This window comes from Papio anubis, chromosome 16 (assembly GCF_008728515.1).
Source record: "Papio anubis isolate 15944 chromosome 16, Panubis1.0, whole genome shotgun sequence".
NCBI lineage: Eukaryota > Metazoa > Chordata > Mammalia > Primates > Cercopithecidae > Papio > Papio anubis.
In genome coordinates this window covers 89751554-89774896 of record NC_044991.1, presented here as the reverse complement: position 1 = coordinate 89774896, position 23343 = coordinate 89751554, and the positions used below count along the sequence as shown (strand labels likewise).

Sequence of the window (23343 nt, the reverse complement as noted above, 5' to 3'; positions counted from 1 at the left end):
CTAGCCGCCCCCGAGAAACTTCCGTGCATGAAGGTTTCCTCCTTGACTCAGCAGCAGCGGCCGCCGCAAGTGGTTGACTCCGCAACCCTGGAGCTCCGCGGAGGTGCGTCCGTCCCCAGCTGGACCTGTGGGGCCTGCACCTGCGCGCGCTCCGGGCCACCTGCCCAGGTCACCCGCCCCGGCCACTCCAACAGTCCCCGCCAGGGCCCCAGCCCCTACTCACCCGCTTCCTCCCCGCACCCGCTGCAGCGCTCCTCCTGCGGGCGACTCGGGAGCTCCTACCTGCGCAGCCGGCTGCGGGAAGCGGCCAATTTGGCCTCCGATTCCGCTCGGTCCTGCCCGCCCCCGCGGAGAGGCTCGGGGCGCTGAACCGGTGCCCAGGCCTCCCGCCCCGGCGCGCATCCCCTCGGCGCTCCAGCCCCCGCCCACGATGGCGGCACCTGCCGCGCTCCTACGCCACCGGGTCGGGCCCTGCGCACCCGCGCCCGCTCCCCGCTCCCTGCGCACTCACCGTCCTCTTCTCCAGGGCCTGGCCGCCGCGCAGCGCTGCGCTCCACGCTCTGGCCTCCCGGGCCGCCCGCGCCTCTTCATTCATCGGCTGGGGCCGCCCCCGCCGCAGAGGGAGGGGCGGGGTTTCCTGCGCGGGGTCCGCCTCACCCCCCACGGCCAATGGCAGCGGCGTCCGGGGCCCCACCCCCCGAGGGCACAGAGGCGGGAACGCGCGGCGGGGTACCCCGGCGTCTCTCTCCCGAGCCCCGCCGCTTCCCGGAATCGCCGCTCCAGCTCCAAGGACCGGCATCCCTGCCGCAGCCGGGAGGCCGAGAACGCGCGGTGGCGACACCGCCCCGGGCCACGCGGCGAGGCCGTTCCGAGCGGACTCGGGATTCGCTCCCGGGCGCTGTGGGGCCGAGTGGAACGAAGCCGCCGTTTTTCGGCTCCGCCCTTCGGAAAGGCCGCCGCAGGGTCTGGGCCACGTGGGACCCGCGGCGGAGGGGCTGGGGGAACGCCACGGGCGGTCCCGGTGAAGGTGCCCGCCGCCCCCGGCCTGACCCCCGGGTTCTGTTCTGGCACGCGACCCGCCTGCGCGCACGGTGAGACCGGCGCCCTAACCTGGGAATCCGGGGGATCTCCAGCCCTTTGCCTTTTCCATAACACCATCCTCTTTTTCACGTTATCACTGAGGGTGGAAGGCAGGGAGGTGCCAGCCACGTTCCCTTCCACAGTTGGAATTCCTACCCCGGCTTCCTGCCGTTTGTTCTGGAACACATTGCCCCAGGCCTCCGAGCCTCAGTTTCCTCGTTTGTAAAATGGGGGCGATGGCAGAGCGTCCTCAAAGGGGATAAGACGGAAGAAGTTGGCTCATATCAGGGTTCATAATTGTTGCCGAGTATTAACAGGTAACCACAATCACACTCCACAAAGCTTCCCTTTTAGTGTCAGTGAAATTAATTTAAAAGAAGTTTCCGAAAGTCAAGTGTGTGTGTGTGAATCCTGAGATAAGTCAGGTAAGGGGGAAATGACCACCCCACGACCACAGGCTGGTGAGGAAGTCCCAGCCACGGAGGCGATGCTGCAGGACCTGGCCTGGTGGCATAGCGTGGGGGGTGGGTTCACCATGGAGAGGCCAAAGAGGTGCTGAGGCTTGTGAGAAAAGGCCCACAACCCCATGCGGTTATTTATGAAATGGTTTTCCTTCCTCCAGGGCTGGGGGCTTGTGCCCACTCGCATCTGGTCCTGGGACCCCCTGGTGGTGTCCTCAGGGCTCCCCCTGTCCCAGGCCGGCCTCCACTTCTGGAAGCAGATGCAAGGCCCACTGCTGCTGGGTATATCCGCTTCCATTCCTGACACCGCCCTTTAAGAGAAAACGCTACCCGCATTGTTCCCAGATGGAGAGGGTCCCTCCCAGAGGGTGAAGCACTGCCACAGGGGCTCGCGGCCCTGCCAGGAGTGGAAGGTGCACATCCAAAAGTATTTCCCCTGCGAAGGAAGGGGGCTGAGCATCCCTGCAGACCTGGCCTCAGGTGCGGAGTCTGCGGAAGCAGCGTTTCCAGGCAGACCCGACAGAAGGTGCCTTTGAGAGGTAGTGAGCTCCCTGTTACAGGAGACGTGTGAGCAGAGATAGCCCATCATCTGGTGATGATGCTGGAGAAGCACTTCAAATGTCAGAAGCATGATTGGACTCTGTTTCCAAAACTCACTTCTGGATTCTATCCCCTCAAAACATTATTTACACAATGTTTTTCCTTTAAACCATTCACATACTTGGTTAAAAGGGTAAGTTTATTTTGAAAAAGGTCAGTGTCGATTACCACAAAGAGGTTACCATAAAAATCGATGAAAAGAAACAAAATGGTATTAAACTCTAGCCAAATATCGCTGCCTGTGGAGTGTTCCCGGCCTCAGACCTGCCTTAGACCGCACCAGGCATTCTTTGGGATTCCTGCATAGGCACCATTGGAAATGTAAATCCAGAGCAAACATTTCAGGTACATTCATGCAAACACAGGCCCTCAGTCCTGTCCTCAAAGGCAAACCCTGGTGCCCAAGCTCCCCAAGAGGCTCCTAGGAGCGCCAGGAGGCCTTCACCCAGGCCACACCTGTGCGAGCTGCTGGAAGGGTCCTGCCGCAGGCCATCAAGGTGGTCTGCAGGACTGGCCCAACTCCAGGCCCCACATGGTGGGGTCCATCTGCGCCAGTTTTCAGGAGCCGACTCTGTCGTTAGTCTTGCCCTAGAGGACTCAGGGGGTCAGCTATAGAGCACAGCAGTGTCTTGGAACAACGGCAGCCTGATTATGTGCCCTGGAACATACTGAACTCAATAAGTTCTATCCCGGCAGGGCATTTTTTCTTTCTTTTCTTTTTTTTTTTTCTTTTTTGAGAGGAAATAATTAAAAGAAAAAGAAAGCAAGAACCCCTGGCTCCCCTGTGGCCTTGCAGGGCTGCGCTGCTGCCTGTCAGGGCGGCTTCAGGAGGCTCGGAACAGATGCTGCATGTTTATTGGCCACTTACTGTTCTCTGACATCATCTTTAGAGGCACCCCAAAGAGCTGAAAGGTGACAGCCTGTATTTCTGCCTCCCTCTCTATGGACATTGTCACTTGGAGGAAAACCGATCTGAAGATCAGAAGAGAAGTGTAGAGAGAAGAGAGAGATACGTCAGGTCGAGGGACAGGTTGACGGCCAACCCAGAAACAGCGTGGGATCCTGATGCCTCCGCCTGGGGGGTCCAGCCTGGAACACACATCATTCCCGGCTCTGACCAGGAATGGTATCCAAAAAATGACCTCACTTAGCTATTACTACTTGATTAGGAGGATACTTAAAATCCTGATAATATTTTTGTGGTTGCTTCCATTCGTGGTCATATTTCATTTCCATTTTCTATCAATTTGGTAGGTGTCTTAGCTGACGCATTTGAAACTGCCTGTCCTTCCTTGACTTACAAAAAAGAAATGGCCATTTCAGCCTCATGATAATGGACAAGTCTCAGAAATAATGAAAACATCGTTTAATTGTTTCATTCTTTCAAAGTCTTAGACTGTGACCATGCAGGGGAGGCTCTAGAGAAAGTTTCTAACAATGATTTAAGTTATGACTACACTGCTTTGCTTGAGAAAGAGGATTTTGCTGAAGCCTGAAGGCGATCAGGCTGCAGGCAAAACGTGGCTTGAAGTTCTCAGCTACAGAGTGGCACGTTTCAATCTGTTAAATGCTAAGTTCAGGTGAGGAGTTAGGATCATGGTGCGACCCAGATGTGGGTTGGCGGCTGGCACACAGCTTAGCGAACAAGAGAAGCACAAGGCCGGAGTGGCCTTAGGAAAAACTCAGCCCAGGGTTGTCCAAATGTCTGCGATGGAGGAGTTACATGGGGGAATTAAGATTGTCAGGTTAGGGAAGGGCACAGGTGGCTGGGAGTCTCTTAGGTAGCAAAATTCCATGGATGATAGAAAGCATGTTCTCTCTTGGAAATCGTCAGCCCATGTCCCTCCCTGTCGGGAGCCCCTTTGGAGCAGGGTGTGGCTGGAGGGCCCAGCTTGCTGGCCATGCCTTGGACATGGCATTGCTTTTCCCGGGCTTCTGCTTCCTGCTCTTCCCGGTGATCTGTGTCCTGCGGGGCACACAGCAAGCCCTCCGTGGGACGAAGATCTTCGTCTTCTATCCATGCTGCTTTTCTCGCCTGCGACGTGACCTGAGGCACTGGCCCCGCTGAGCTGGGCCCTTGGCCAGTGCTGTACAAACACCATCCACCATCTGGTGACAGCAGCCTAGCAATTGAGCAACAGAGGTCTCCCACTGTCCTCCCTCCTGCCGTCCTCCCTCTGCATCTCCCAGAGCAGGACGACTCCAGGGAGACAGACTCAATTCAATCTTTGTCTGTTTCAGAGAATCTGTCACCGTTAAAAGTGGCCACCAGGGAATCTGATTCCATTGCACCAGGTCTCAGGTCTCAGGCGTTCTTCCAAAATGCTGGTGGATGGTGGCCTCTCGCCCTGGGATTATAGATGCCCAAATCAACCATATGTGAATAACACTGCATTTAACCTGCCGACAAAGGGTGGCCTTCTTGATGGTGGTGAAGGAAGTTTTGACCCAGGAGAACAGAGACCGTCATTCACAAGCACTAGGGTCCGGCGAAAGCACAGGCTTCAGCATCTGGACAGGCAGCTACATTATGGTATCATGTTCTCTTTAGAAGCCACCAACTAATTCCTGTGTGTTCAGAGCCTGCTGTTAGAGATTAGGTTTGGGGTAGAAAAAATTGGAATCTGGACTTCCCTGCCTGGCCAGACGGCCCTGAGCTCTGACACATGATTTGAGGACACCTGGAGTGCCCTGAGTTCCAGGGGACACATATCAGCCAAGTGGGGAAAAGGCCACTGAATGCCGGTGGCTCCGTGGCAGAGGCACATGGAGCTGCAGGAAGAGATGTGCTGCCCCCAGCACCGAAGAGCACCAGCCCTGTCCACACCCGGGGCCTTGGCTGCCCACAGCCTCTCTAGAAGGGTCATCTGAATTTCACTGGTGATCTACTTGTGAGGTCTTCTACATACACTCTTACAAAGAGGTAAACGTCTGCCAGCCCGAGGGCATCTGGAACTGCCTCGGTCTGCCTGGCTCCTGTGCCTGCCCACAGGTCTGGGGGTGGAGCTGTTCACAGGGCTCACTTGGCTGGGACCTCACATTCTGGAAGGGCCTCGCATTAGGTAAGTGATAACCTTAGCTTCCAATACAACCGTACATGCAGTCCCGGACCCGCCGAGGCACGGACCCGTCAGGTCTTCCACTCTCATCCTGGCCCACCCAGCATGACTAGCAAGATTATATTGCATCGAGGGTGTTTACGGTAAAAGCATTAAATGCATTCATTTGCGTTGTCGGCAATTGTTTGCAGCCTTCTTTGAGCATTCATTCCCTCATGTTTCATTTGCTGGGACTTTGGCAAATGGAAGTGGGCAGTCCCTGTCCCCACCTCCAGGGCCCTGCCTTGGCACCTTCCCCACCAAGCTGACACCTCTGTGAGCCTCAGAGAAGCTAGGAGCTTTGGAGCTTTGTCCAAGGACATGGGCACCCCACTGTAGCCTCACTCACTTGGGGGTGAAAGGAAGGTGACCTGCCGGGCCCTTTCAAAGTTTGCTGACAATGTGCAGAGCTCCCTGGCTGTGTGTGCAGAGCTCCCTGACCATGTGCAGGGTTCCGTGGCTGTGTGCAGAGCTCCCTGACAGTGTGCAGAGCTCCCTGGCTGTGTGTGCAGAGCTCCCTGGCCATGTGCAGGGTTCCCTGGCCGTGTGCAGATCTCCCTGGCCATGTGCAGGGCTCCCTGGCCGTGTGCAGAGCTCCCTGGCTGCCTTGCAGATCTCCTGCCATGTGCAGGGCTCCTGGCCATGTGCAAGGTTCCCTACGTGTGCAGATCTCCCCTGGCTATGCAGGGCCCCTGGCTGTGCAGAGCTCCCCAGCCAAAGAGCTCCCCTGGATGTGTGCAGAGCTCCTCGGCCGTGCAGAGCTCCCCGGCCGTGCAGGCTCCCTGGATGTGTGCAGAGCTCCCTGGCCGTGTGCAGGGCTCCTGATGTGTGCAGAGCCCCCTGGCCGTGTGCAGGGCCTCCTGGCCAGTGTAGGGCTCCCTGGCCTGTGCAGAGCTCGCTGGCCGTGCAGAGCTCACTGGATGTGTGCAGAGTTCCCTGACCGTGTGCAGAGCTCCCTGGCCGTGTGCAGAGCTCCCTGGCCATGTGCAGAGATCCGTGGCCATGTGCAGAGCTCATTATTGGGGGAAGTCAGGTGATAGAACCCAGAGACACAAAAATAGGGATGCCCACAGGTCCCTGAGATTCCTTCCTGAGTGGTGTCTGCTGTCCCTGGGGTCCTGTGACCCTGGAATTACCATGACCATGCCCATCTTGTACCGACATGCTCTGCCCTGGAACATGCTGCCCAGGGGCTGGGTGAACTGTCAAAGCTAGTGAGCAATATTTAAGCCTACACAGGGGCAAGGAATCTTCCAGAACTTTCTGTGATTAGGTGCCATGCAGTCTGCATCCTGCAGGCAAGCCGGGCCCTTTCCCATGTAGGGGACTCACAGATTTTTCATTTTCCCCGTCACAGGGTAGAAATGGGATTTTCTGGCTCACTGAGAGGCCTGGATGTTCTACTTAAACCCCAGGAACGTGGAGCTCCAGAGGAGATTAGACAAGCCAGCTCAATTTCCTGACCCAGATGGTTTGTTCCATCTGCAGGAAGGGGGTGGCTCCTGCTTACAGGGCCCAGGGCTGAGTCGGCCGGTGCGCGCTGCACCTCCCTGGGGTGCCCTTCCTGGCCTGTCTCATCCCCCAGCCCCTCCTCTGGCTGGCGCTGGAGCCGGGCCTGCTGGGCTCCTTTGTGCCGTCACAGAGGCTTGATTCCCCCAGATATGCTTCCCACAAATCCTTCCAGATGCTCTGGCCAAGTGGCTGAGGTTGTCAGAAAACCTGGGCACTACCAGTGTCTGTGGCCACCTCTCCCTGCCCGCACCACCCTCTCCTCCGCCGCCGCCCTCCTGGGCAGACTCCCACTCCGGTCCCTGAAGAGGCAGCCACATCCCCCTTTCCTTCCCAGGCTAATCCTGTTCCCTGCCTTTCTATCCAAGCCCCTACCCCAGGTCCCACGTCCTAAAATGCCGTGAACTCAGTCCGTTCGCCCCATTTGCTCTGCTCCACCGAGGCACCCCTGGGAGAGCAGCTTCCTCTGGGAACACGAGTGTCCCCTGCTCCTCAAGTCCTCACCCCACCATCACCTGCTCCTCCTCAGCAGCCTTCAGGGTAGGCCTAGCCCCGACCACACCCTGGCTTCTGTGGCCATCTGTATCCTGCACAGCCCCAGGACATGTCTGCAGCAAGGCATCCAAGTTCTGGGCTCAGAGAATCCCACAGCCCAGCCCCTCCTCAGGTCCAGCCCCATCTGCAGCCTCCCCCGTACTGCCTGGAGGCGCCCTCCTCTTCCCCCACGGGCTGCGGGCTTCAGGCTGCGGGCTTTGGGCTGTGGGCTGCGGGTGGGCTGTGGGCTCTCTCTCCTTCTGCCTCTCTCTTTCTGTCTGCCTCCTCTATTTGTCCCAGGAATTTTATTTATTGTAAAAACCACATTACAACAATATTAAAGGAAATTTTTAAAGGGAAAAATTTGCCGAAGGCCCAAGGACATGAGTCCAGCAGCGACTTTCCTATTTTCCATATTTTCTTCTGGCCTTGCCCAACGATAGCCACATTTACGATGCCAGCTCCAGGGATGGACTCGCCTCTGCTCTGTGCGCTCTGCATTTTCCACAGTGCTGCAGCCTCCCCACCAGCCTCACACTGAGGGCCACGGCCACACCTCTGTGTGGGCACACGCCTTGCAGCCATCTTCCCTGTTTCATCCACACAGGCTGACATGTTCATGCCGTTCCTTGTCCTGGAGAACGGTCTCAGAGGTCCCCGGAGGGAGCTGGCAAAGGTGAAATCAGCAAGGATGGGGTGTGGGGTAAGCTGCCAGGGCTTTTGGGAGAATAACCTGACATTGCCTGTCACCAGATAGAACTCACGCAACCCTACCTCAGCAAACTGCAGACAGCCTGGAGTCTGCCTGTGGGGAGCTGTCGAGTGAGTGACAGGGTGGGAGTGGTGGGCATTATTGAGGGAGAAATATCTCAGCCTCGCTGCCATCCCAGAGAGCGGGCTGCACAGCAGCTTGGGGCCCTGAAACCGGGGCGCTTTTTCAGGGAGGGGCGCACCAGCAGACTGCCCAGTGGGGAGGGCGGGACACAGGGCAGTGGGACAAGGTGCCACCTTCTGAACGCTCCTCACTTGGTCCACTGAGCACCTATTTCTTGGTCTTAAGAAATCCACTGGGAGACAGCGGTATTTCTTTGGATGGGCCTGTCCTAAGGCAGGGTGCGTTCCTCCCGAGTGGGTGCCAGCTCCCTGGGTGGCCCCTCACACCCAGCAGGAATCACCACAATCACAGCCCAGGGCACACCTGCCCCGAGCCAGGCCCCACCACACCAGGCATCTCCCAGGGTGGTCCGTCAGGGGCTGGGAAGACGGCACCTCCAACCCGCCGGTGCCTTCCACCCTGCTCTCCGTCTCTGTCTCTGTCCCCCGCCCTGCTCTCCGTCTCTGTCTCTGTCCCCCGCCCCTCCTCCACATGACCAGAGGTGTCACCATACAACACACAGCTCAGACCCTTCCTCTCTGCCACCCCCTAGACACGACACTCCCGACCCCCGTCCAGGTTTCCCCTTGGCCAGCATGCCCCTGGGCTCCCCTGCTCAGTCCAGGAGGCTCATGCCCCCAGCACCCCTGCTACCACCAGCAGGAGGACGCCACTGAACCCCGGGACCTGGAGCCCCCAGAGAAGCTGCCCCACCCCACCCAACCCCGTGGCCCTGGGCAGGGCCTCTGGATGGGGCTAGGGTCCCAGGAGAGGGAGGCTCCCGGCAGGCAGGGCAGGCTAGGCCAGGTGACACGGGACGATCTCTGGGAGAGAATAAGGGGGTATGCTGGGAGCTTCAGGGAGACCGTCGTGGTGCCGGGGGCTGGGGGCCTTGGCGGGGCCTGGCTATTCTCAGCCAACTTCCCTTTCTCCTGGGCTGGTTCCGAGTGTCAGACTGGGGCACTTGGCATTTGGTGGTGCCCCAGCCTTGCCTCTGCCCCCCTCCCTTAGAGGACCCCATTCCCCAGGCCTGGAAGCCCCTCCGGCATCTGAGGAGCTGCAAGGATCTTGGTTTATTCTCGCCCTCCTGTACTGATGGCACATCCTCCGGCTGCTGCATGCACAGAGCTGCGAGGGTGGCTCGGTGCTGGGAGGAACGCACGTTCTCTGAAAGAGAGGCCCCTTTCAGCCTCTCTCAGGCCTGAATTTGGGAAGACTGCGGCCAGTAGGGACAGCCGCCCCCCGGCACAGTCCCCGACTCTTGCCTTCTGGGAACTTCAGGTTTCAAATTTTAATTAATTCATTTTTTTAAAATCAACAAATAAAAATGCTCCATAAAGTGTTCAACACGGTTTCCGGCGTACGTATGCTCTGTGAAACGGCCCGATGAAGCAATTAGCACAGTCATCCCTCACATACTTACATTTTTTTGTGGTGAGAACATTTAAAATCCACTCTTTCCAGTTTTTAAGTGTATATTAATAGCTGTAATCACCACGTTGTACATCAGACCTCCAGAACTTTCTCATCTTAGAACTGAAACTTTGTGCTCCGGCCAGAGTCTCTGCTGCCCCCTCCAGCTCCTGGAAAACACCCTTCTGCTCTCTGTTTTGTGAGTTCAACCTGAATTTTAGAGTCCACGTGTGAGAACATGTAGTGTCTGTCTGTGCCTGGCTCATTTCACTTGGCATAATGTCCTCCAGGGTCATCCAGGTTGTTGCCAATGACTGAATCTCATTCTTTTTTTGTTTTTTGAGATGGAGTCTTGCTCTGTTGCCCAGGCACCATCACAGCTCACTGCAACCTCCGGCTCCCGGGTTCAAGCGATTCTCCTGACTCAGCCTCTGAGTAGCTGGGATTACAGGCATGCGCCACCACGCCTGGCTAATTTTTGTATCTTTAGTAGAGACGGGGTTTCACCATGTTGGCTGGCCTCGAACTCCTGTTGGCTGGTCTCGAACTCCTGACCTCAGGTGATCCGCCCACCTTGGCCTCCCAAAGTGCTGGGGTTACAGGCGTGAGCCACTGTGCCCTGCCTGAATCTCATTCATTTTTAGGGCTGAGTAGTACTCCACTGTGTATCTACACCACGCGTGTAAAATCCACTCCTCTGCCGTTGGATACTTCCATATCTTGGCTGTTGTGGGCAGTGTGGCAATGAACATGGCGGTGCTGGTGTCTCCCCAAGGTGCAGAGTCCACTTCCCTTGGGTGTATCCCCAGCAGAGAGATTGCTAGATCCTAGAACAGTTGTATTTTTAATTTTTGATGAACTTCCACAGTGTTTTCCATAATGACTGTACTGATTTACATTTCCAGCAGCAGTGCACAAGGGTTCCTTTCTCCGCATCCTCCCCAAGGCTGGCTGGCTTCTGTGTTTTCGTAATTGCCCTCCTAACAGGTGTGAGGCAATAGCCCATTTGGTTTTGATTTGCATTTCCCTGATGAGTGCTGATGGGACACTTTTGTCGTATGCCTGTTGCCCATTATCCTGTCTTCTTTGGAGAAATCTCTGTGGAGGTCATTGACCTGTTTTAAAATTGAGTTCCTTGTTTTCTTGCTGGTGAGTCGTGTGAGTCCCACATGTACCTGGATGTCCACTCCTTATCAGATGTGAGACTGGAAACATTTCCTCCCGCCTGGAGGAAATATTTGTTTTCCTCTGCTGCTTTCCCTTGCTGTGCTGAAGCTGTTTAATCTGATGTACTCGTGGGTGTCTGTGTTTGTGCTGCCTTTGTTTTGATGTCATATTTCCAGGGATTTCTTAAAAGTGCACCTGCACTCACTATTGGTGGGAACGCGTGATGGTGCGGCCACTGTGGAAACCAGTAGGGCTGTTTCTCAAAAAATTAAAAATAAAATTCTACTTCTGGGTATATACCTCCCAAAATTGAAAACAGGGACGTGAAGAGATATTCGTCCGTCCCTGTTTGTAGCAGCCATGTTCACAATCACCAAAGGTGGACACAACGCGGTGTCCCTGACGGACGCATGGTCCATTCACACAAGGGGATATCACTCAATCTGAAAACTGAAGGAAGCTCTGACACCTGCTACAACATGGATAGACCCTGGGGACATACTGCTCGGTGAAGTAAGCCAGTCACAAAGGGACAAGTACCGCATAATTCTACGTATAGGAGGTCCCTAGTCAAGTTCACTGAGCCAGACAATAGGATGGGGGTTGTCAGACGCTGGGGAGAGGAAAAGGGGGAGTTATTGTTTACTGAGTATGGAGTTTTGGGTGTGCAAGCTGGAAAGTGATCTGGAAATGGATGGTGGTGATGAATTCACATTGTGAATGTGCTCGGTGCCGCTGAATATATCCTTCAACATGGCAAAGGCAGTGATGGCTGCAGCGTGTGGAGCGTCTAGAGCAGCCGCTGCCATCATGCCAGCTGCAGCAGGAAGGTGCCAGCAGTGGTGGCGGGAGTGGCTGCAGGAGCAGCAATGGCGGTGATGGGACCCCCATGCCCCACATCCCCGAGGCAGCTGACTGCACCACTCCCACCCTCACACAGCCGGGCAGGACCCACTCCCAGGCCCAGGGCCTCCACCACGGCCTCAACCTCACTCCCCACTGTGTCTTGGGAGCCCCTGAGCACTTGGCAGAAGGCACAGCGGGACTGTGGGGCCGCACCCGAGTGTGTCGGGTTCATTTGTGCAAAGGTGGTTGAGGCCACCTCACCACCTGCACTTCGCCCACCGCCACTGCAGGGAAGACACGGAGAGGAGGCAGGCAGTCCGCACCCCTAGGAGCCTCCCCACCCCCAAGCCGGCTGCCCCCGGGAGCCACCACAATGGGGCTGAGCCAAGTCACAGGCTGGCAGGAAAGCAGCATGGTTGGACATGGCGGGGTGGGCAGAGAGGGGTCCTGAGGCAGAGCTGGCCCCCAGGGTGGTGCCACACTCCACAGAGGCGGCAGGAGCTCCCCAGGCACAACTGCAGCCGCCCAAACCACAGCTGCAACCCGGGCACCCCCATACTCTGGGAGCGGGGAGCAGGCAAGAGCCCCGCCCTCCCGGCCACAGCTACAGCCGCCCAAGCCATGGCTGTGGATCCAGGCATCTCTGCACTCTCCGGAGCCCAGGAAGACCCCCCTGTCCCCACAGGCCCGGAAGTGCTTCCCACTGCCTGACTTCCCCCTGTCAGCACCTGCCTGATCAGGGAGGAACGCTGAGGCTGGGCACTTTTCCAACCCGGCCAGTTGTGCGCACATTTGGGGCAGCGCTCACATGCCAGCCCCCTGCCACCTCAGCCCCCTCCAGACTTTGGGCACCAATGAGCATGTGAGAGCAGTCGAGGGGGGCACTGAGGGCAGCTTGGTGCTGACCTGCAGGTGCCCCTTGGCACAAACAGCCTGGGTGCCATGAACGGCAGCAAACAGGCTCCTTGGTGGAAAGGGGTGAGTCCCTGGTGAAGACACACCTTCAAGCCAGGGAGGGCCTGAAACCTGGGGGCTGGGCTGCTGGTCCCATGGACCAGAGTGGGAACTTGTGGTAGGGGCCCATCCATGGCCGCCCACGGACCAATCGGCACGCACTTCCTCCCCTGTGAGGCCCATAAAAAGTCCCGGACTCAGCCAGACCAGAAGAGATGATGGGACCACCAGCTGCAGAGAGGAGCTGCCCACGACAGGTCTCCTCTGAGCTGTTCTAACACTCAGCAAAGCTTCTTCTTATCTTGCTTACCCTCCACTTGTCTGCATACCTCATTCTTCCTGGTCGCAGGACAGGAACTTGAGACCCACCAAATGGCAGGGCTGAAAGAGCCGTAACACATAACGCCCCTGCTCACCACGTTGAGGGTGACAAGAAGGAGAGAAGAGAGAAGGAGAGAAGAGCTGTGGCCTTTCGGGGAGCCCAGACCTAGGAGCTCCCAGAGCTAGGGCTGAGACAGCCTCTTTAGGCCTCTGCAGTTCCTGGTAGCTCCAAGCTTCCGGGCACCACTGCGTTCCCCAGTGTCAGCCATGGAAGCTGCTTATGGTCTGCCTGGACCAGTTGCAGCCTCACAGGGAGCCAGTGCCCATGCTAGTGTGTGGAGCTGCCCACCCTGCCGCAGCTGGCATGGCTGGCTGTGAGCAGTGGTCGGATCCCACGGTCACTCACACACCCTTTGCCGCTCCATGCCTGGCTTGCCCTCAGCAGGCGTGGGATCCAGGCTGGTAGCATGAGCCGAGTGCAGCCTGCCAGGCCGAGTGAGTGGAACAAGCCCAGCAGGCCCCAGCAAAACTCAGGCAAAGTCGCCAGCAGCCACAGAGGCTCCTAGCTGGCAAAGCGACGCCCCAGGATCCAGTAACAGTAGGAACTTTGATGTGATGTATTTTTAAAAAAACATTTTATAGTTTTAAAAAATGTGCCTAAAGACAGGGCCCCTCCACACTGCTGGTGGGAGGCAGAAGGTGCTGTGTGTGGAAGTGTGGCAGCTTCCTCCCAAGTGGAACACGCAGCTGCTGTAGGATCCAGCAAACCTGCTCCAAGAAAAGCAAGACTTTACGTCCACACAAAGCCCGAACACAAATGTGTCCAGAGGGTTTATTCGGAACAGCCCCAAACTGGAAACAACCACACGCCCTTTCCCCGGGGATGGGTGGAGAAGCAGGAGCACCCGCACAACACAGCAAGACCCTGTTGCTCTGTCACTCACTTTGCTTACACATTTATTTATTTGTTTAGAGATGGAGTCTCACTCTGTCGCCCGGGCTGGAGTACAGCGGTGTGATCTCTCCTCTCTGCAACCTCTGCCTCCCGGGTTCAAGTGATTCTCCTGTCTCAGCCTCCCAAGTATCTGGGACTACAGGCACGCGCCACCACGCCTGGCTAATTTTTGTATTTTTAGTAGAGATGGGATTTCACCGTATTGGTCAGGCTGGTCTGGAACTCCTGACCTTAGGTGATCCACCTGCCTCAGCCTCCCAAAGTGCTGGGATTACAGGCGTGAGTCACTGTGCCTGGCCTTACACCTTAATTTAAATACCCTGTATATACATATATATTACTTTATATAATACCCTGTTTTTATATATATAAATAATACCCTATATATATACACACACACACACACATATGTAAGTATATTTGTGTGTGTGTGCATATATATACCTTACTTTAAAAATGATTCATAAAAACCGCCGGCAATGGGCACTTGCTTTGTGTGGCACAGGCTGAGGCAGTGTGTGCAGCTGCTAAGAGCACAGGCTTGGGATTAGCAGACTCGGATGGGATTATTGACTTTGAGAGATACCTGCTGTGTGACCTTGGGCAATCGTATGAATTTCTCTGAGCCTCGGGATTTTCATCTCTAAAATGAAGTTAATAAGAACCTCAAGCTCATAGGGCTGTTGGGAGCGCCGATGCCACCACACATAGAAAGGGCTCTGCCCGGCAGGCTCCGGGCCGGGTAACCATAGTGATTCATTCACTCCACAAAGTGCATCGAGCCCTGCAGGGGACTGGGTTCTGGCCTCCAGGAATGTGGCTCTCCCAGGGCACTCCGGGAAGATGGATCAGAAAGATAAACACGCAAATAAACAAGCTAACTTTAAGTAGTGACGAGACATACAGGGAAATCTCACAGACCTACCTGGCCAGGGTGGGGTGGGTAGCACAGGCCTCTCCCAGGGGATGGCATGTAGGCAAAGACCCCAGTCATCAGTGGACAACTGGCCAAAGTATGCCCTAGGAGGGGGCAGCAAAAGCACAAGCCCTGGAGGCAGGCACGGAGGCCACTGGAGTGGCCAGAACGGAGCAAGGAAGGGCTGGGGGGCCCTGGGGGAGTTCCTGATCCCGCTGATCCCGCTACTGCGGAGCTACCGCTGATCCCGCTACTGCGGAGCTCGCTAGGGGGGTCAAGTAGCCGAGAGGTTGTCTGTGCCTGGATCTTGGCCCTGGCCGGATGGCAGGTTTTACGCTTGGCTGAGTGAGGCAGGGGCCACTTCCTGGGCCTGGCTGACCCAGCTCCTAGTGGCAAATTATTCACGGTTGCATCAGATCAGGGAAATGGAAAAACCCCAAGAGTGCTAATAAACATTGTCATCGTAACCCTCATTGTTTATATCTCTAAACGACCTGAGAGGTGTTAACTCCTGCAGTTGTTTGGATATGTCCCCCCAAATGCTTGTGCTGGCAACTTAGGCCGTGAGGCTGGAGTGAATGGATTAATGCCATTATCTTGGGAGTGGGTTCCTTATAAAAGGACGAGTTCGGCCTCCTCCTGCTTTCTCTCTCCTGCCCTCTCTTCCGACTTCCCCCATGGGGGGATGCAGCAAGAGGGCCCTCACCAGACGCCAGACCTCAATCCTAGATTTTCCAGCCTCCAGAAGTGTGAGTCAATGCACTTCTGTTCTTTATAAATTATACAGTCTGTGGTATTCTGTTATAGCAGCACAAAACAAATGTGGACAATTCCCTCTGAACAGGCCTCATTCCCAGTGATAGAGGCACTATCTGGGGGTGTGCCTGCCTCCTGGGTCTTGGCTTGCCACTGCTAGGGAGTGAGCTTGGAGTATCAAAGCCTGTTTACCCTGAGCCAAGACCCTCTCTTGCTTTGTAGGCAAACTATGATGATGATAGTGTTGATGCTGGCAACGACGGTGATGGTGGTGGTGGTGGTGATGGTGATGGTGTTGATTGTATTGAGGATGGTGGTGGTAATGATGATGGCGATGGTGATGGTTGTAATGAGGGTGGTGGTGGTGGTAATGGTGGTGGTGATGGTTGAGGTGATGATGGTTGCGATGAGGATGATGATGATGATAGGGTTGCTGATGATGGTTGAGATGATGGTGATTGTGGTGGTGGTGATGGTTGAGATGATAGTGGTGGTAATGATGGTTGTGATGAGGATGATGATAATGATGATGATGATGGGTTGGTGATGATGGTTGAGATGATGATGGTTGTGATGATTGAGATGATGGTGGTATGATGGTCATGATGAGGATGACGATGATGATGATGAGGAGGATGGGGTTGGTGATGATGGTTGAGATGATGATGGTTGTGATGGTGGTGATGGTTGAGATGATGGTGGTGATGATGGTTGTGATGAGGATGATGATGGGGTTGGTGATGGTGATGATGGTCGAGATGAGATGGTTGTGGTAGTGGTGATGGTTGTCATGAGGATGGTGGTGGTGATGATGACCATGGTGACAGTAATAGTTGAAATGATGAGATTGGTGGTGGTAGTGATGATGGTGGTAGTGACAGTGATAAGAGTTATGGTGATGGTGACAATGACAATGATGTATAAAGGTCTTCCTCGTGCCAGTCCTCCTCCCAACACATGGTAAAGAGCTTGAACTTTATCTAAAGAGCAACAGAGAATCGCAGAGATTTTAACTGCATGTGACATAATTTGATGTGTGTTCTTAGGTCTTGTGGCATGGAGAAGGACTGATGGAGACAGGAGACCAGGTAAGAGGTGATGGGCAGGAGGGGTGGCAAGGAGGCCACAGACTTGAGAAAAGTTTTGGAGATAGGGCTCAGGACTCACTCTTAGGCCAGAGGTGGCAAATGAGGGAAAGAGGCCATTCTCGAGGTGAGGAGGACAGGTGGCGCAGGGAGAGCCAACTGGGGAAAAGCTGAAGAATTCCTGAGTTAGGCAGGGAAACTCTGAGACACCTGCTGGGTGCCAGAGGCAATAGTGGGTCAGCAGCTGAACATGGAGCTCTGGGTTTGGGGGACAGTTAGGCTTAGAGGTGAGAAATCCAGGGTCATCTGTGGAGATGAGGTGGCATTTATCTAGACCAAGGCTGGTGCCCTCTGGGTGAGACTGCTGGTGAAAGTGAGAGTGAGCTGAAAGAGCAGGAGGGGGACGGGATGTTGGCACATTGCTTGTGCCCTGGGGCTTCCAGGAATGCCCAGGGAGCTTGAGGAGAGGCTACTGACCTCTCCCTGGTGCCCCTCTGTGTGGGAGGTCAGTCCAGAGGCCAACACATGCTCAATGTCAGGAGGGAGCCCCGGGTCCTGCCAACCCCACAGGCAGCCTGGGAGGCTGCACCCCGGGTGGTCCAGCGGGTGAGACAAGAGTGCGGGGGCGCCTCCTGCCCTGTGTTGGGACTGAGGTGGGGAAGGCCAGCTGGGTCTGGGAGCAGGCACAGCAGGTGGGACCAGTGGCACCACAGGGCAGGACTGCTCAGGAAGACGCTTGCCAAGTAGCACCTCGAGGGCACCTGTCCCTGCCCTTCCTCTGGTTTTTCTCCTCAGAGCCTCAGCTTCCTAGCTCTGAAGGCAGCGGGACTGAACCGTGACCCAGAACCCCAGTAAGTAAGACACATATGAGCAGAACCACTGTGGTGCACACCCCTGCCGCCCCCTTCCCTAGGCCCACAGACCCGCCCCAGGCACTGCAGGGCCAGTCTGGGATCCTCAAGGACTTGCACGTCCAGTGTGAGGCCTTGGTGGGCCCTGAGGTGTCTGGAACTGGAGGGAAGGTGCTGTGAAGGGAAAGGCACCCAGAGGGGGCTCCAGGGAAAGAATGGGCTGCCCTGTCATTCGCAGTGCCACTCCTCACTCTATCTTCCGTCGGCTTCTCACTCTGAACCAAGCAGCCCCTGTGGGACCCTAGCATAGCTCCACTGTGCCCTTACTCATGCCCCGTTCCAGCTGAGATGCCCACAAGGGGCTGCCGGGTCTGTAGGACATGGGGTCCGCCCAAATCAATGCTCCACCTGCCTCCGGAGGGTGAGACTTCCTGGGGAGCCCGAGGCTGCTCCACTTCATGAAGCCCTGTCTTTCTTGTCTCTTCCGACGTCCCGCGCCACAACCCATGTCCGGGCCCAGGTGCCCCTGGCAGTGTGGGCACACGCCCTGCTGAGGCTGGGGGCCACTCCCCTCTCCGCTGCTTGGCATGGCTCTCCCAGGCTGAACACACCCTCAGCAGGGCTGGGCCGAGTGGTCGCCTGGCACGGCAGCTCACTCAGCCTGCAGCACGGTGCCCGCCACCCTCCTGGCCCCCTTGGCTGTGTGCTGTTTTGTCTTGGTTTATGCAGCATTATCTTACAAGCTAAGGAATGCAAGGGTTGGAATTTCGTGGGGCTTGGTGTGATGTGACTGTGATGATGAAGGAACACACTCCTTGGCCGCACGGAGGACAGGGGAGAGCTGCCTCTGGCCTACGCCCACTCGCCCATCCTCGTGCAGTGGCCCTGCTTGACTCAGCATGCGGAGGCCCAGGCCGCCTGGCTACAGCCTCGTGCTGCTTCCTCCTCCACATCCCAGGGCGTCACTGTGAATGGAAAAACCAGGTTCATCCCTGGGCCTTGGATTCACCTGTTTTTTGCCTTCCTTTGTGGGGAGGAAAGCAAAGGCTGGGGCCTCTGTGTGCCTGAACCCGGAGCCTGTGCCTCGGCACGCGCTCACCTGCCTGGTCTGGTCACTGCGGGGACTCGGGTGACTCTCGGGCGCACAGGCTGCTGTTGTTCCCCGGACCCCGGCGCTCCTTGCAAAGACTCACTGAGTGGACAGTCCTTGTTCCTCCCTCGGGTGGGACGGGCGTGCCCTTCCTCTCTGACTAGATTAGGGGTTTGCTCTGTCCTTTTAAGCACCGAATTCCGGCACAGTCTGCTCTTTCGGTAAAACTGGCAGAAGTGCGGTCGGATGGTCGTTTCCCTTTTTTGATGATGACATCTTTGGATAATAAAGAGCTTCCCCTAAAAATATCTAAATACGGAAGTACCTGGAAGCTGCTTAGGAGACAGGCTGGGTTCCTGGTTCTGGGCCTCATCCTGGCTCTGAGGTGTGTCTGTCAACACAGACAGATCAGGCCCCACCGCAGCCAGGGCCCCAGTCCCTCGTCGGTGCACGGGCTCCACGGGCACCACCTGGAGGCTGCAGGTGTTGCTCCCAGGGCTGGGGTGCACTGCACACTGGGTCCCAGCGGTCTCTACCAGAGGTGGCACACGGCCCTTCCAGCCACTTTCCACACGCCCAAGCGGCCACGTGTGCCCCACTGCCCCGGGGGAAGTCAAATCCCGCCCCTTGCCCTCAAGGAAGAGCAGGAATATAGGATCAGCGTGGGCAGTTTTTGTCTTGGTTTGGGTCTGGTTTCATTTCAGGGGAAGCCACACTCCCACGCATCTCCACAGTGGCTGGAGTCCTGCGACCCCAGGGCCCAGACGAGACCTGGGCAGGCTCATCACAGCTTCCCAGGTGCTCCTGCCAAGGTCAGCGGGGAGCGGGTGGCCTCCTGCAGCCCCTACCCCTCTGGCCAGGGTCCTGAGTCCTCGGCCTCCCCCGAACGTCCTGTCCCTCATGGCTGCTGGTGGGGCGTGGCCAGACACACCCCCGATCGGCCGGTGGGAGGGGCCCCGACCACGGCTGCCACGGCCCCGCCCCTGAGGCTGAGTGAAGTCATGCTCTGGGCGGTTGTGACTTCTGGTCGGGTAGAAACGTTTCTGGTTGAGCTGTCAGTGGCTGAAGGTCCTTCCTGCCCCTGGAGAGGAAAATTTCAACCCTGGAAAATTACCAGGGCAGGCAGCCAGGGCGGTTTCGGCCCTGGGGCGGTGGTTTGAGAGTGAAGTTTCCTGGGCTGGTCTCAGCCTGCAGGAGAAGCGCTGACTCCCGGGAACTCTGACAGGCACGATTCTCCTGGTTCTCTGGGGGCCAGGAAAGCTGTCCAAGGCTTTCCCAATGTGGGCAGGAACCAGTCATTGTCACATGGAAGCACGGCCTTTGGGACAGGTGCAGGCTGTAAGCTGTGTGTTCAGAAGGCATGTGGACTCCTTCCAGCAAGCACAGCCTCACCCACCTGACTCACGCCTTCGTGGCGCCAGCTCCCCTCCCCCAGCCCCTTTAGGGAAACTTTTCAGAGCACCCGGAAGCCAGGCAAATACCAAGGGAAGTTTAAATACCCGTTAAATCATTAAAGCAGAAAACGCATCTCCTCCTTTGTCCCACCCTCCTCTTCACACACACCTCCTGTCTGTGGGTGGAGGGCACCTGACCCCCTCCGGGTTCCTCTGCCGCTGCTGGGAGTCCCAGGCCTGTGCCACGCATGCCAGCACACACCTCAGGCTCCACAGGCCCCGGGAAGGCTCCGAAGTGCTCCAAAGGAGACACAATTTGGAAGCCATGCCCAGCTCCTCTCTGAGTGAACCACAGAAAACTTCACTGATGGAACCAAAAGCACCCTGGGCAGCCAGCCTGATGGCTGTGGAGGACGGTGTGTGCATCTGCGGCCTTGGAGGTCCCAGCTCAATCAGGTCAGGCTGCTCTGCCCGCCTGCTGGGGCTGACGGGCCTGCCATAGGCCCTGGAGCCACAGTCACCTCCAAGGCTTGTGAGCATCACATGGCAGGCACCACTGAGGCTGCCTCCCTGGTGACCGAGTGGCGTCCGTGGGAGGTGACTGCACAGGAGGCAGCACCGGCCTGCCTGGCGCCCATGTGGCCCCAGTCCGACCAGTTGGGCCATTGCAAGCGCCAGCACCCAGGCAGCACTGGGCCTCAGCTTGTTCACCTGTAAAGCAGGGGACGCCAGGGCTGTGAGGAGCAGGGAGACTAAGCTATAGAGAGCCCAGAGCAGCGCGAGCAGTGGGCCAGGGCTGGCTCCAGGCCGGACTCCCACTGTGGCTCCTAAGTTAGAAACGTGCAGGAGACCATGTCCTTTCCTGCTGGGAACCTCCCGCGGCTCCTGGGGCCTCAGAGTGAGACCTGCACTCCTTTTGTCGAAGGCCGGGTGAGTTTCGGGGACTGCAGTAATAGCCCCAGTGAAGGGCCGACAGCTCACAGGTCACCTTACAGTTCTGGAGGCAGAGGACTGAACTGGGGCACCAGGAGTCAACAGGAATGAGCTCCTTCTGGAGGATTTAAGGGAAAATCCATGTCCCTGTCTTTCCCACCTGCATTTCCTTGGCTCAAGCCCTTCCTCGCAGCCTCGGACCTCTACTCCCCTCCTCTGCCTCCGACCCTCCTGCCTCCTTCCTAGGTGGCCCTGGTGATTACATTGGGCTCACCTGGATAATCCAGGCTCCCCTCCCATTCCAAGGTTCTGAACTCCTTTGCCAAGTAAGGTGATGGTCACAGACTTGGGGGATTAGGACATGGTTGTCATGGGGGCCACCATCCAACCTGCCTGGAGGGCGTTCCCGCTCTGAGGACCTCCTCCCATGCGTGGTCTCCCCCGATGCTGGCCTTTGCCCCCGCGGTGTCTGCTGCCCCCAGCTTTCCCTTCACCTCAGCCCCGCTGTCCTCCCCACTCTCGGGGTCCTGGCTCCAGGTCCTTTCCCCAGAGGCCAGCCTGGCTGCCGGGACTGCTCCCCTGAGCTCCTGGTCACTGCAGTGTCTGCTGGCCTACAATCCATGCTTTCCCCATAGACCGAAGTGGCACCCAGGCAAGACAGCCCCCCTCATCCCCAAGGAGTCCCGGAGTTGGGACATGTGTGCCGCGGACCCCAGACCTGCCCAGAGCCAGACCGGCGCCTCTTCCTGCCTCCAGCCCCTGGGTCACGGCTGCCCTGAGTTGTCCAGGCTGGAGTGAGCTCCACGTCTCGGCCGTGCTCGGGAGCAGGGCACTCAAAGCTTTTGTCGCAGTTTCCTGTCTGTGGATTCATTCTTTCTTCTGGTTTCTGGAGCTTTGACTTCATCGTAGCCCTGGGACGCGGTGGAGCCAGATAGGGTCCTTCCCGATGCCACAGATACCACGAGTAAGACAGCCACAGAGGCACAGCCACACAGGTGTGGTCACAGCCATCATGGTGTGTGTTCGGGAGCATTTGGCTGTCACAGGCCCTGACCTTGGCAGGGCCAGGGGCTTCCTGGGAACATGACTCTGAGCCGAGATCTGAGGGTGAGCAGGCCCTGTCCAGTCGAGGGAGGGCAGGACATGGCGAGCGGCCGGGCAAGGGCACCGTGGCAGGAAGGAGCTGGACACACACAGAGGAATGCCAGAGGACAGTAGAGGGCATTGGGTGGGGGAAGCGGACCGTGTGGGTGATGGCAGGCTGGCCGGTGGGGATCGGGGTGCACAGGACCTGCCAGGCCACAACCCCAGGGTAGCGGAGGCGTGGGAGGGGCGGGGGAGGGGTGGGGGAGGCGTGGGAGGGGTGGGGGCGGGGTGGGGGAGGCATGGGAGGCGTGGGAGGGGCGTGGGAGGCGTGGGAGGGGTGGGGGAGGGGCGGGGAGGGGCGGGGGAGCCGTGGGAGGGGTGGGGGCACAGGGTCTGCCTCTTGCACTTGAGTGTTCTACCCCCACCCCCAGGCGATGCCGGCTTTGGCATGGGTCCTCCACGCAGCAGGCAGGGCTTGCACAGGGGTGTGGGGCTCGGGAGGGGCGTGGCACTGCTATCTGTCCAGAAGAGAGGTCTAGGGCGAGCAGAGCCCCCACCCCCCGAGTGCCAACAGCCTCCTGCGGAGCAGACTCTGTGCCCACAAGGGCTTGGGCGCCTGGGCTCAGTCAGGTCCGCCCCTTGCACGGTCGGGCTTCTCAGGCCCTGTGCCCTCAGTGTGCGGTGCCCACCTGATCCTTCACTCGCCCAACCTCAGAGCCCCTGCTTCTCCCACAGACACTGATAACACTCATCTCCTGGCTATCAACCCAGGAGGGCTGCCTGCAGGTGGGGGCCGGCGATGAGGCCTTTGAAACCCCAATGCCATGACTCTGTGGGGAATTTGGCACAGAGGGTTTTATTCTATTGTCTTAAAGTTAAAATTTTAAAGCCAACACCCATCTCCATTATTAAAAACTTTTAAGCTTGTTTGAAATAGTTTGGGTGACAATATGCTTTTTTACTCTACATTTTATTAAATCTAAATACAATCAAGGATTTCTGATAAAAATTTAGTGTCTGATTGAGATGGGCTCTAAAAATAAAACAAACACCAGATTTTAAAGACTTAGTAGAAAAAAAGGAGAGTAAAATCGCTCTTTAATAATTCTTTAGGCCGGGCATGGTGGGTCATGCCTGTAATCCCAGCACTCTGGGAGGCCGAGGTGGTGGGTGGAGCACCTGAGGTCAGGAGTTCGAAACTAGCCTGGCCAACATGGCGAAACCCCATCTCTACTAAAAATACAAAAATTAGCTGGGCATGGGGTGGCGCGTGCCTGCAATCCCAGCTACTTGGGAGGTTAAGGCAGGAGAATCGCTTGAACCCGGGAGGTGGAGGTTGCAGTGAGCCGAGATTGTGCCACTGTACCCCCGCCTGGGTGACAGAGTAAGACTCCATCCCCCAAAATAATAAGTCTTTATA

General features: G+C 57.1%; 1 protein-coding gene across 1 annotated transcript in view; it reads right to left on the bottom strand.

Moving 5' to 3' along the window:
- Positions 1-639, bottom strand: part of SLCO4A1 (solute carrier organic anion transporter family member 4A1) — a 29233-nt gene extending 28594 nt beyond the window's left edge. The window contains exon 1 of the mRNA XM_003904521.4: positions 512-639. Coding sequence (XP_003904570.1) covers positions 512-595 — 84 coding nt within the window. The 5' untranslated portion in view covers positions 596-639. The remainder of the gene's footprint in view (positions 1-511) is intronic.
- Between the last annotated feature and the right edge of the window lie 22704 nt (positions 640-23343).